At 35.5% G+C, this 13153-nt stretch overlaps 2 protein-coding genes across 8 annotated transcripts in view; one reads left to right on the top strand and one right to left on the bottom strand.

Moving 5' to 3' along the window:
• LOC106154873 (C-Jun-amino-terminal kinase-interacting protein 4) overlaps positions 1–5181 on the bottom strand; it is a 33205-nt gene extending 28024 nt beyond the window's left edge. For all 7 annotated transcript variants that reach the window (XM_087009248.1, XM_087009253.1, XM_087009254.1 and 4 more), the window contains exons 1-5: positions 4879–5181; positions 2378–2498; positions 2000–2070; positions 1655–1752; positions 1119–1387 (exon numbers count right to left, since the gene is read on the bottom strand). In XM_087009248.1, the coding sequence (XP_086865374.1) occupies positions 1119–1387; positions 1655–1752; positions 2000–2070; positions 2378–2498; positions 4879–5181 (862 nt within the window). The remainder of the gene's footprint in view (positions 1–1118; positions 1388–1654; positions 1753–1999; positions 2071–2377; positions 2499–4878) is intronic.
• Positions 5182–5376: 195 nt separating this feature from the next.
• LOC106167895 (uncharacterized) lies at positions 5377–12866 on the top strand. The gene is made up of 19 exons (XM_087009262.1): positions 5377–5617; positions 6038–6138; positions 6460–6529; positions 6679–6809; positions 7364–7458; positions 7833–7932; positions 8219–8262; positions 8442–8519; positions 8816–9012; positions 9207–9262; positions 9426–9532; positions 9944–10049; positions 10129–10228; positions 10550–10592; positions 11006–11057; positions 11269–11455; positions 11783–11903; positions 12260–12350; positions 12728–12866. The coding sequence occupies exons 1-19, from the start codon at positions 5392–5394 to the stop codon at positions 12797–12799; spliced, it is 1977 nt and encodes a 658-aa protein (XP_086865388.1). The 5' UTR covers positions 5377–5391; the 3' UTR covers positions 12800–12866.
• The last annotated feature ends 287 nt before the right edge of the window (positions 12867–13153 follow it).

Genomic DNA, 13153 nt, shown 5'->3' with positions numbered 1-13153 from the left:
AAAGAATGGGTCTCTAGCATTAACGGTTCCCGAATTAGAGACAGTTTTCAGTTTCAGTATCTTATGGCCGCTACTCCCGTGAAAATGCACCGATTGACCCCAAATTCACGGAGATGAAAGATGACCTGAAGGGTAACAACTTCCAATAATATTTTTGGTTAAGTCTGTGTGGTGTCTGAATAACAGGGCAAATAATTTTTTTTTCGTAAAAAAATTAATTTTTTTGAAAATTTTGGCCCGTTTGACCTTGAAATAAAGGTCAAAGGTCAAATCCAAGGGCATATTTGAAATCTACACATATGACTTTTGGAAAGCTGTCTGTAGAAATTTTTCCCATAATTCCTTCCGTAGGGTAGATAATTAGCATTTAATTTTGCCATTTTTAGACAAGGGTGCATTGCAATGAGTGCCACACCTAGACCCCAATACCGACAAAGCCCAAATTTTACGTGGAACGAGTTGAGATTATAGGTGACCTAAATCCAAGAGATGGGTACGGGGGCCCTTACCGTCTAGGAGGAGAAGCGGTAACGGTAGCCGTCCGGCGGAACCGGCGGAGCCGGCGGAACGATCCGGACGGGACCGAAACCATGTGTACCGCCAGCGCTAACGCTGGTGGTACAATTATAATAACAGATCATATCATCATGTGCAATAGTTATGCTATCTATGGATTATTAATTTTTGAATTTTGTTAATAAAAGAATTTCCAATAACCTCATAACCAGTACACAGCCCTCTAAGAGTGTATGGGTCAGTAACACATTACAATTAACATAAAAAGAACCAAAATAAAAGACAATATCTTTCTCTTCAAACATTTACCTATATTCCAAAATACCTTAAAGAATGTGGTTAAGCTTTCAGTTCAGTAAGATTTACATGCAAAAATAAAAACATTAATTTTGTTTAGAAATTAAATTATGTTAAACAGGTCAAATTCACATGAAAAGCTGCTATGAAACTCAGACAAAAATTCTTGACAACTAACATCAACATGTACAGCAAATAAGCATAATGTTGCAATTGGCAACAGGACTAATTTGCAACTAAATAAATCAGCTAACAAGAATTCACATGTAAACATGAGAAAACAGCCATCATATGCCTTCTCTAACCTGGCGTAGTTGCGTGCTCTGCAGTCTCCAAACTATCCGTGACTTGGGTCTTGTCAGCAGTTTTCTTCTTGTCTCCAGAGGCTGCTCGCTCACGTTCCAACTGCTTCATTTCGTTACTGAGACTGGTGTTGTGACTCTGGGGTCGGCTTGAGGAGGAGTCGGAGCCAGAGTAGTCTGGAGTAAGCTCGCCTTTAGATGGCGTTTCTGCATTGGAATAGATGTTTACTCCTCCTGGTACTGTTTTGAGATGAGGCAAGTGAAGACCGCTCCTAATATAGAAATTAAAATATATTTTATAAACTGTATGCAAAACAAACAACACACCAAAACGACTAGCAAATCATCTTGACACTTGAAACAAATCATGTTGAAACTTCATGAAAAAAAAAAAAATAATAACTTTTAAATATGATATAGACAGTGAATAGGTAATAAAAAGATGTAGTATTTAATCATTCAAGGCAAAGCAATTCTTTAAGAATCAAGAACCAGTAAAACACAGACTTTAAACAAATACGCAATTCTTGGACATTTACCTTCCCTTTGGACTGACCAGTGGTTCAGTGGACACTCTTTCCTGACTAGCCATCAAAATCTTAGTTCTTTCCATGTAGTCCATGTGGGTTCTAAACAACTGGAAATAAAACAACAACACATTTCTTAACATTAAACTGTCACATGTAATTAATCTGATTCAAAGATGACACCAGAAGCCATCTTTAAGTACTATTAAAATTTTACCGAAGAAAATTCTAAAATCATATGACTGACTGTGCAAGAACATCCTATCCTTGTGTCCAAGTATTGTGTGAACACATAAGCATGAGATAATTTCTAATAAATTTGAATGATAATCAATTAATTTTTACAGTATACATTACCTCTGTATATCTTTCATGCAATTTATTATACTCCTTCTTTGATTCAGCTTCTTTTTCTTCTAATCTCGATACTGTGTGTGAAAAGGAAAAGATGCAGAACATAAAACTTGTTATCATGGAGCAACTTAAGACAGTACTGTTTTTAAGGTCTCCATGCCCCCCTTTATGTTAAAAAAACATGATAAGTAAAAGAATGAACAACTCCGAAATGTGGCCATCTTTAATGAAATAGTAATATAATATATATCAAAACTTTTTCAGCTGAAACATGATGAACCATCTTTCAAATATCTAATATCTAATAGACTATTTTTATGGCTCACTCCCTCTCTCTCTCGCACACACAAACAAGCACACACACTCACAGCTATTACTTACAATGATCCTGGTTATTTTTGGCTTTTAGTTCAAACATTTTAACAATGGACTCCAAGCTTTCCACCTTGTCCTGGAGGGCCTTCCTTTCTGTCTCATTAACATCTTCAATTTCTAAGTATTTCTGAAAGGATAACTCTTGAAATTAGTAGCGAAATGAAGAGTGGGACATAAAGTAAATATTCTATTTCATATCAACAGATAATTGTAAGATATACATAAGTTTTAGTAGCTGATTCAAATAACAGTAAAAAAATCCTCATCTTAAATTTCACAAAAGCATATCTGTTTTTATTTTCATGTACTGTGTCACCCTTAACATTTGTTCCAAACTAAAATTTTGTTTGGAATCCGGTTATTTTTTCTTCCTTGAAACCTCCTACATGAGAAATACTGATAGCACAATTGCCATTTGAGGTCAAGTTTACATAAGTGAAAACTAAACCATGTTTTTGACACATATCATTATTACATGCACTTTTTTCAGGTTAAAAACAATTTTAATAAAACCTTTTCTATTTTATATAAACCTGCATCCCTAAAGTGTTTTAAGGTATTCAATTATTCAAATTGCTCCTGACATAATTCCCACTTGTAGTTGAGAGTATTCAGACAACATGAAGGCAGCAAATCCTTGCATGTAATCAACACTCAACAGACAAATATATCAGCATTACCTTGGAATGAACCAGGATATTTAATGAATGCCCAATTCTGCTCAAAGCTGTAGTACATCTTATTAGCCACTTAACTAAGTCACCAAAGTAATTCCTTTTGAGACCCTTCATGTTGAAAATCTAGGCAATATCTTCCTCTGTAAGCTAATGCCACATCCTCTGCCACAGTGAAACACTGCACAAATCTATTGATCCAAAATATTACAGAATATCGCGTTTTATCTCCTTGACATTTGTAGTGTTTTCACTTCTGCTGAACTTTGGCTGAATACAATTGCCCAGTCTGCTAGCAAAAAATACAATGCAAAGACGATGCTATTTCTGGAACTGATCGCAATCCAATTATCTTGAGGTACTTGTTAGTCACGAATATCTATAATCATATATAGTAGGAGATACAAAGATGTTAGTTAAGGATGTCATATTATAAATAGGATGTGTTTAACTTGATTTTTTAACAAAGATCTGCACTCATTTTTCTTTTTGGTAAGAAACAAGTTATTTAGCAGTAAATGTTACCAAACCCGATTTATTTTCTTGGGAGGTCAAACTGAAACTTGACCCAATTTTGATTTTGACTGAGAATAAAGGATGTGTCACACCACAAGCTTTTTTTTTTTTTTTTGCCCTTTACTGTAAATCCCAAAGGTTGCATTGTCCTTATTTGGAAATTTGCTTGGATAGAAAACCTCTATCTTAATACATGGTTCTTTTAAATATATCAAGTGAATCAAAATGAAAGACAAAATTGAGTGTTTTCAGGAAATGAAAAGGAACATTCACACACCAGCCGATGAAAAAAAATTCTTTCCCATTAAGCTACAATGATAAGGGCATCTTACAGGTCTGCTGCATGATATGTTATCTGACTGACCCTATATTTTCCATCATAAACACTGGAAAAACATCTCTTTTGCATCAATATGTCATGAAATAGCCTTTACTAATAACCATATAAAACACTGGTGACATAACTAAACGGCTATAAAACATTAGAAATTCATTCTGTCTAAAAGAAACTGAAAATATATTCCTTTAACAACTGATGCAAAGCAAGTTTATCACAAACAGCAGCTGTCTCAAGTAGGCTAACAATCAAACGTTGTATAAGTATCCCCCCAACCTCAATCCAACACCCCCACCTCAGATTAGCTTGATTGTATTACTAACTACTTTTTCAAAATCAGGGGTCATTGTAGTTGTTCTTCATTACTGTTAAAGCCAAAGAATTTATTTTGCACCAAAGTGAATATTAATAACATCTGCAAAATAAAGTATGGAGTGAAAAAAAAATGCATATGCTAGAAAAGGTCTTGCAGATTGTCGTTTTAGGTACATGGGGTAGAAATCCATTAATTATCAAATTTCAATGGGATATCAAATCTAAACATCCTTTTCTTTGCATAAACACAATTATGGTAGTTTCTTAAAACAAACAATAGCAATATATCAACCCTAGGGTGTGTTTTAATGTGACGGACCACGCCCCCCCCCCCCCCCCCCCACACACACACACACACAAATATATCATAGAATTTCCACTACATCTTTGCAACAAATGCAACATGAAAATATTTTGTTACCTTAATACTTTGTTCTATTTATTTTTAAAAAAGGTTTAATGCTTTGTTGACTGCACCCCCTTTCCTATACCAGATCAAGATACAGGAAATGAAGAATTGGGATGGCCCATGGTTAACTAATTTGTACAATATGGTTTGTTCCCTCGTCATTATAACATAAACCTAAATGTAGATCTAAGATCTACCAGCAAGAACTTATACGGTTAACATGATAGACAACATTAGTGTTGAAAAAGACATTAACCTGGTCGGCCTGTTTCCTTAATTGCTTTTCACGTTCGTACTGAGTCAATAACTGCTCATTATCATCTCGTAATAATTCCAGTTCCACTTCATTTTCTTGCTTGTCCCTATATGACTGGTCTAGATTCTCTAGGACGCCTACAACAATTGGCATCAGCTGTTTTACGACATCTTCGTCGTATTTTTTAATCATCCGTTCAAACTCTCCATATACACTTGCTGCAAGGGCCTGCACTCTTTCTGACATTACATGAGTCTCAGACTCTTGCGTTCCATACACGGTATCACCAGACGTCTCTGCCATTTTTAGCGATCTGATCCCAACCAGTGACTCCTTATTGTGCTACAAAGATCCTTGGTGCGTTGGGACAACTCCGATCTCCAGTCTATATATCCATGGCTCATTAATAAGCTGTGCAAAATTATTTTAGGAGGCTTATCAAGCCCAGGGAATCTTGTACTATCGATGTGGTAAAAACAGTATCATGTGACCTTTTGCGCAAGCGCATCAACAATGCCGGAAGTTTTGACGGCGAATTGTGGGATCGAAAGGATGTCTGCACTCGCATGTCTTGTTCGAGACGTGGGCAAATTATGCCCTTTATATGGGTTAAAATGGTCCCGTTCCATTGGGGTTATTGCTTCTATCAAAAGACAACAGATTCGCCATTACAGCAAATCAAAGCAATCCATCAGAATAGGTTGCTGTTCTGGATTTTGGGGGGATACAACTGTTGCAGGTATCCCGACGTGTGGACTCTGACATCTACATTTGCTTGATATTTCTGTCGATACAGGCAGTGAGAACCTTCAACCAGATAGTTTATTTTGCTTTGAAATGCTCATACTCGTGGATGTGCAAGCACATAAGTGAAACACGTTGGAAACACCTTCTGGGGGGGGGGGGGGGCGTCCACTGTCATAATTTCCTCTTGATTTTACCGTTACACAAATTACATAATGGCATGAGTGGCAAACCAGTGTCAGAACATTATCCACATGCCCCTTTTTGTCGTTATTAAAACTACAAACTCATGTATGCAGAAGAAGGCTTTCAGAGCATTGAAATATAATTTTATACAAACTAATGGAAATTGTAATTCTTACTTTGTAGTAAGAAATCACAGTTTATTCCATGAAATTGCATCTTTTTATTCTAGCTCAACAGCTGATGTTAAAAGGTAATCTAGACTATTTGGTATCTGATTACCTCTCGGAGATAACAATGTCCTTGCTTACTGCAGCCAAGAGAAAACATCCGGTAAATCGTAATGCTAAAAATTTGTATTTGACAAAGTGAAAGTTGAAAATTAAGTTATTGTCAAATCTTCTAAGCCTAAATGCTGGCCTGTCAGTGAAAAAACCTACAGATCCAGAGAGAAACTGTTCAGTAATAGAGCAAATATAAAATATATATCGGCTTTAATTTCTATAGGGCCAGACTCTCATGGGTTCAATATGTATATATTTTTTCCTGCTGTGTAGTATCATAAAAAAAAGTTGTATTTACATATTTGATTGACAATTGACTGTGCCACAAATAAAGTGCACTTCTAATATTTACCAATGATTCTGCTTTCAGGATGCTGGTTACTGTCCTGATTTTCTGCAGGCTAGTGTTGGTCCGTACCTTGAACATATCAAGAACAGGGGTAAGATATAATTGCTCACCAGCATTGCAGCAGTAATTCTTTTGTTCTGTCAACTATACAAGCAGGGCACAATTCTAGGCATGGCATGTAGAAAGGGCTGGTAATTTTGAATTTTTAACTTAGGTTTAATTATATAATTTTCCTTTCAGGTGTGAAGATCATCAGCAATGCTGGAGGTGTGAATCCAGTTGCATGTGCTGCAGCACTAAACGATATGGCAAAACGGAAAGGCGTGGACCTTAATATTGCCGTGGTAACAGGAGATGACATTACTGCTCGGGTAGGTCTGATGATTTGCAGCAGGCAGATTATGCACTAATCAATTATAGAATGTTGAAAGAGATCTCAGCAAGTAAGCAATTAAGACCAGTTTTCATACATACATACTAAAGTGAACCAGTTTGTGACCAGCATGGTGGCTGGCCCCTTCCCTCCCCCCCCCCCCCTTAAAAAAGCTGCTACAATTAGAGTACAAAATTTGAAATGTGATGTATGGTTTGAGAAGATGGTGTCTACTGTAAATTATATTGGACATTTTTACTTAGATTAATTAATTACATGCATACAGTTGATAAAAAATGATAGCATTGCATTGAGAAACTTAGATTAATTAATTACATGATTACAGTTGATAAAAAGTGAAAGCATTGCATTGAGAAATATAAATCAGAAATACTGTTAAAGGTGGATATACTAAATACTAAAAATCAGAAATTACACAGCAAATAAATTAGAGATGTGATTGTGTAGAAACTTAAGAATGTGTTAGGTGTGACTGTGTGTCACGATAATTTCAAGGGTAAAAGAGAAAAAATATTTTGGTTTGTATTCCAGAAAGAAGAATTAGCTGAGCTGAATTTAACAGATATAGATAATGGCCAGAAGTTTCCAAATGCTGCTCAAGTTGTTAGTTTAAATGCCTACTTGGGGTAAGCTGTTATGTTTTGTTACATTTTTTTAAAGGTCTTAGAAATTAAATTTGATCTTTTGTACATCTCTTAAATTGATTTTTTTTCAGAGCTGATACATAGGGTCGTCTTTAACATGCTTGGCTCATTTTAGGATGAAATTCATTTTGGCAAATGAACTTGGATTCTTTTAACAAAATTAAAATTTGATACAAAATTAGGCAAAAAAAAAAAAAAGAATACACATTATTTTTCTGTAACCAAATCAAACTTTAAATTTTGGCTAAATTTTCTTTGTTGTTGTGAGCCTAGATATAACTATTTACCTTAGATAATGTATTCATGATGAGGAAAAATATTTGTATGGCATTATATGTTTTTTATGTTACTTTCAGGGCTGGCCCTATTGCCGATGCTCTGAATATGGGTGCAGATGTAGTGATCACTGGGCGTTGTACTGATAGTGCTTTAGTGCTGGGACCCTTGCTGCACCATGTATGTATTAACAGAAAGCCCTGTTCAAAACGTGTGAACCAGCAAAGTTAAACTTAGTAAACAATTGATAAATTTTTTTTTATCATTTATAAATTTACTTCAGTTTATAAATTTACCCCTGACTCAATAAATTTAGGTCTGCCTACAGTGTATGTGAACAAGCACTTGATCAGACCATACTGTCAGTTCTCCTTTTAAAGATGCACCAGACATTCACAGGAATATTATGCTACTGGTTTTTTATGTCCAAATTCAGTACATTTAAAACTTGTTTGTTTGTTGACAGTTTCAGTGGAAGATGGATGACTTTGACCGTTTAGCTGCAGGGAGGTAAGTGTGGAGAAAACATTATTTTCAGTGTAGTGTACTGCATTTTCAAAGTTATGCTTATTTTTAGATTATTACATGAACTTTCAACATTTCATTAGGTGTTACATTAAGTCATGTTTGATGTGAATTAACATATGATATTTGTAATGTTATATTGCTGTATATGTTTGTCATTTCAGTTTGGCTGGTCACTTGATAGAATGTGGTGCCCAGGCAACTGGTGGTATCTTCACAGATTGGCACCTTGTGCCTGACTGGTATGTGTATGGGTTCTGGATATCTCACCACTTCTACCTTACTGCCATATGACACTACAACCACAAGAATTTACAGGTTTTTTAGAACGATCACATTATCTTTTTCATGAATAATCAACAAAACATGATAGTTTTGTTTTCAGTTTTGTTTGAATATTGTTTATTTGCCATAACAAGGTGGCAGTCATATTGGTGGCATATTTCTGCAATTCCCATCGTGACAAATGTTAGATATGTATAGATAGTGGACACAAGTAGTTTTAACATGAAGTATTCTGTATGATTTTTAATCACAGGGATACTATAGGATTCCCTATTGTTGAGTGCTCAGAAGATGGCTCCTTTGTACTTACGAAGCCCAATGAAACTGGCGGGCTGGTTTCCGTGGGAACAGTTGCTGAGCAACTCACGTATGAGATTGGAGACCCAAAGAACTACATCCTGCCTGATGTTATCTGTGATTTTTCTGAGGTTCAACTTCAGCAAGTTGGTGGTTAGTATAAGAGACTTAACCCTCTTGAATAAGCTAAGAAAAAAGAAATAGTCAGCTGACAATTTCGAAGTCAATAACTCATTTAAATTTGTAGAATAGAAGAATAGTTGCTCATTGTAGATTTGGGTTTCATTCTGATTGATGGTATTTGAATTAATGATAGAGAATTTTTGCAATATTCTTTTTTATGTCAGATGATCGAGTGCTGGTACAAGGAGCAAAAGGCAAGCCACCAACACCACATTACAAAGTAAGAATAAAAAGACTGTCAACATCCAAAGACTGTCATGAATTAGCAAATTCTAGAATCTTTTATTTTCCTAATGCCACAAAAGATCTTTTGCCTATCACTGATGCACTTTTAGATTTCAAATATTTTTACCTTAAGATTTTTATTAATTGTATTTTTTCAGGTGTGTGGAACATACATGGCTGGTTATCGGTCCACTGCAGCTGTTATGATTGCTGGACCAAGGGCTGCAGAGAAAGGCAAGAGAACTGTGGAAGCCATTGTTAAAAGGTAAACATTATTTCCTTGCCTAGGGAGGGGACACTGTTTTTTATTTGTCATGTACTGAGAAGATTTATATTTTAAAAAATGTCACAGAGCTGGATAGGTTGCAGCTAAAAGGCCACCTATATAACTGCCATTCAACAGATATATGGCTACTGGGTTTATACTGACAGCAAAGTTGAATGATAAATTATTGATGGTGAGTTTTTAAAAAATCGCAACAAAATTGAGGCAAATTTGTTTTAGTTATGTAAGAATTGTACATGGACTGTAATAATGTAACTTGATTTTGTTTTGAGAATGGATTACTAAGTGGCTTTAATTTGTCAATATACATCTGATATTGTATTGTATTGTTACATCTGATATTGTATTGTATTTTATTATATTGTATTGTATTATATTATTCTTCCACAGATTACAGTATCTGTTAAAGGAATTGTGGTTCACAGACTTCAGTAAGGTTGAAGTCCAAGTTGTTGGCACTGAAGAATATTATGGGGACCAAGCTAGGAAAGATTTAGTAAGTATAAGCTTCCTTCTGATTTCAGTATCTCATTAGATTAAAAGTCCTTAAGTGATTATGCAATGTGTTATTTCAGAATCCAAGAGAAGTGGTAGTGTGGTTTTCAGTGGAGCACACAAATAGAAAAGCCCTTGAACTCTTTGCCAGGGAACTTGCTCCTGCAGGAACAGGAATGGGTAAGTCACACTTTCACATCTAACACAATGGCACATCCAGCTGTGTGTTGGGTGTGCCATTTATCACAATGTTTCATGTACCACCATGTTACTTCTTCCACACTACCCTATCTCACTAACAGTGACGTGAAACACACCACTGGATCTTAAACAGTTTTATATCTTAAGTACTTTTACATCTTAAGGGTAACCTATTGACTCCCTTCTAGGAAGGGAAACCTTAAGTGTGCTTTGTTTGTATGTTTTTGGACCCATAACTCTAAAAATACTACTTTAAAACTATAGTGACAGTATGCTGAAGTGATGTGCTTTCTCTTTCAGCTCCAGGATTGACTGGCCTTGCAGGGCGAGGAAGACCAAAGGAGTAGGTGTTATGAATAGTGTTCCCTCAGGGGTCATCCATTTTTTTTATTTTCACAAGCCTGCAAACTGTACATTGGGGAGGGGTTAATCCCCTTTGTCTTCTATTGGAAAAATAATAGAATGATGACTTTCACCCCAAGGGGTGTTCTGGCAAAGGTCATCATTTGTAGGTTTTACCTTGTACTCTCTGAAGGGAGGAGGGGGTTGTCTGGAAAAGTGCTCCTTTTTGAAGACGTGTTGAAATGATGATAAAAATGGATGAACCCCATATACATACATGTATTTTCAGTTTTAACTTAAAAGTGAGGAATAGTTTAGATTTTATTTAAATGAAAATATTCTTTTAAAAAAACTTGCTTTGAATTGACACATACGTTTATGTCAAAATGTGATTTGGTATGATTTCTATTTCAGCTCTCCTATTTTGAAGCTGTATTCATTTCTGCTTCCAAAAACTGAAATAGAGGTGAGTTGGTATTGTGTTGGGGGAAAAAGTTATAAACGGTTTGTTTCGTTGTCAACACTGCAAAAATGATTTATGTTGAACAGCTTACATGAAAAACATGTGAACAAACTATGTACAGAATTATGTTATTTCCTATTATTTATTTTTTTCTCCTGTAAAATGATCAACCGTAGACAAAACAAACCTATACCCTATTACTGTACATTTGCAGACTATTATAATGCTAGCAGGAGAAAATCCATATGTGTTTGACCCGCCTCCTGTACCTACCTCCTCTGAGATTGTAGACACCCCAGATGTGTCCACAGCTATGGACCTGCCCAAGGGAACGTGTACATATAGACTGGAGGACCTGGCCTACACCAGGAGTGGGGATAAGGGCAATAATGCTAATATTGGTATTGAGAAGTTTTTTAAAACTATGGGATAAATTGTAAAAAAGATTGTGGGTGAATTTTTTGTTTGTGTGTGTGTTTGTGTGTGTGCGCACGCGTGCAAGAGAGAGAGAGAGAGAGAGAGACAGATCATTGTATCCAGTCAGTTAACTGCTTTCATCAGTTTCTTGCAATTTTCAAAATAAATACTAATTATTAAGCAAAAATGTAACTATGTAGCTGGAACTATTTTTTTTTTGTTTGAAGCTCACTTAATGTATTAGAGCTGTGGAAAATGTTACGGTGTCTGGAAGTACACTACATATACCTTCACTGACATGTTTTTTTCAGGTGTGATAGCCAGAAAACCGGCATACCTGCCATATATAAAGCAAGCTTTGACATCACAAGCTGTAGAGAACTACTTTAAACATTTATTTGAACAAGATGATGAAGGAAAGAGGGTCCACAGGTAATATTGGATTTTTGTTGATGTGGTTTTCATTATTACTATATGTTTAGGCATTTGTCTTTTTTGTTCTCTTCCAGTCTTTCAAAAAAGATTATTTAGCAGTGGCTTACATTAAAGCCACCTGAACTTAATTGAGTATTATTTTGGTTCAGAGAAATATTTGGAACTTTTCGAACTAATTTTGTTTCTGAGACAACCAAATGACAAATTGTTTTTATTATTTTTAGTGAAATGTATCCATCTCTGGTCAGTAGGAAATTTTGTAATGTTTTTTATCGCGCCCCCCCCCCCCCCCCCCCCCCCTTTCGAATTTTTTTTAATTTTTTTTTAATTGATGTTGTCTGTTATTGTTGTAGATATGAACTCCCAGGTATTCATGGATTGAACTTCTTACTGAAAAATGTCCTTGGTGGTGGAGGAGTGGCCTCACACAGATATGACCCTCAGGTAACAGACAGCTACTAGAACAATATCTAATGCACAGCAAATGCTATAGCTTTGAAAAGATGATATTATTTGGTGTGACTGCCAGAATGTGTTCACTCTGACCTAGGGACAAGGTTATTTATTAATTTATTTTATTTATTTTATTTTTTGCAAAATGTGTTTTACATATTGTCATGCAATAACCCAAGTAGAAGACATCATCTACTCTTATCATGTCATGTTTATGGCAGATATTGTATTAATGTATTTCAAGCCAAGTACATATTATAACCTCTACAAGGGAATGCTTGGCATAACGTAAAGAATTTTTTTTTTTTAGAAAAGAGATTTAATATTGATGTTAAGGTACATATGATATTATTTCTTGTTATTTTCAGGGTAAAGCCATGGGCCAGATGCTACTTGACTTTAAAATTGAAAACATGCCAGAACTGGATAAAATAGTCTGAAGATAACAACATTGCTGCGAATGTCCTCACCAAATGCAATCAAACAATGCAATCAAAACTATTTTAGCCAGTGGTGCTCCTCAAAGCTGCCTGGAGTAGCTTTGTGGGGTTGATTATATAGGGTTGGCTTCAGTGAACCGTTGGTCTATGGAGGCAGCACTGAAATTTCTTTCTAAAATTTTCCTATAGTGATATTTCCTATTTCTGGCATTACATGTACATGTCTGCTCTCTTTTAAAGGTGTTCAGGTGAAATCTTGTACTAAATTTTGGAAAATGGTAGGAGGGATTCACCAATGCACAGGGATTACAAGACTTATATTTGATAATTTTTTATCATGAAAAGTAATTGAAA

The sequence above is a fragment of the Lingula anatina genome, chromosome 3 (assembly GCF_051362555.1).
Source record: "Lingula anatina isolate TDL-2025a chromosome 3, LinAna3.0, whole genome shotgun sequence".
Classification (NCBI taxonomy): domain Eukaryota; kingdom Metazoa; phylum Brachiopoda; class Lingulata; order Lingulida; family Lingulidae; genus Lingula; species Lingula anatina.
The sequence above is the reverse complement of the archived record's forward strand: the minus strand, read 5'-3'. Positions and strand labels throughout refer to the sequence as shown.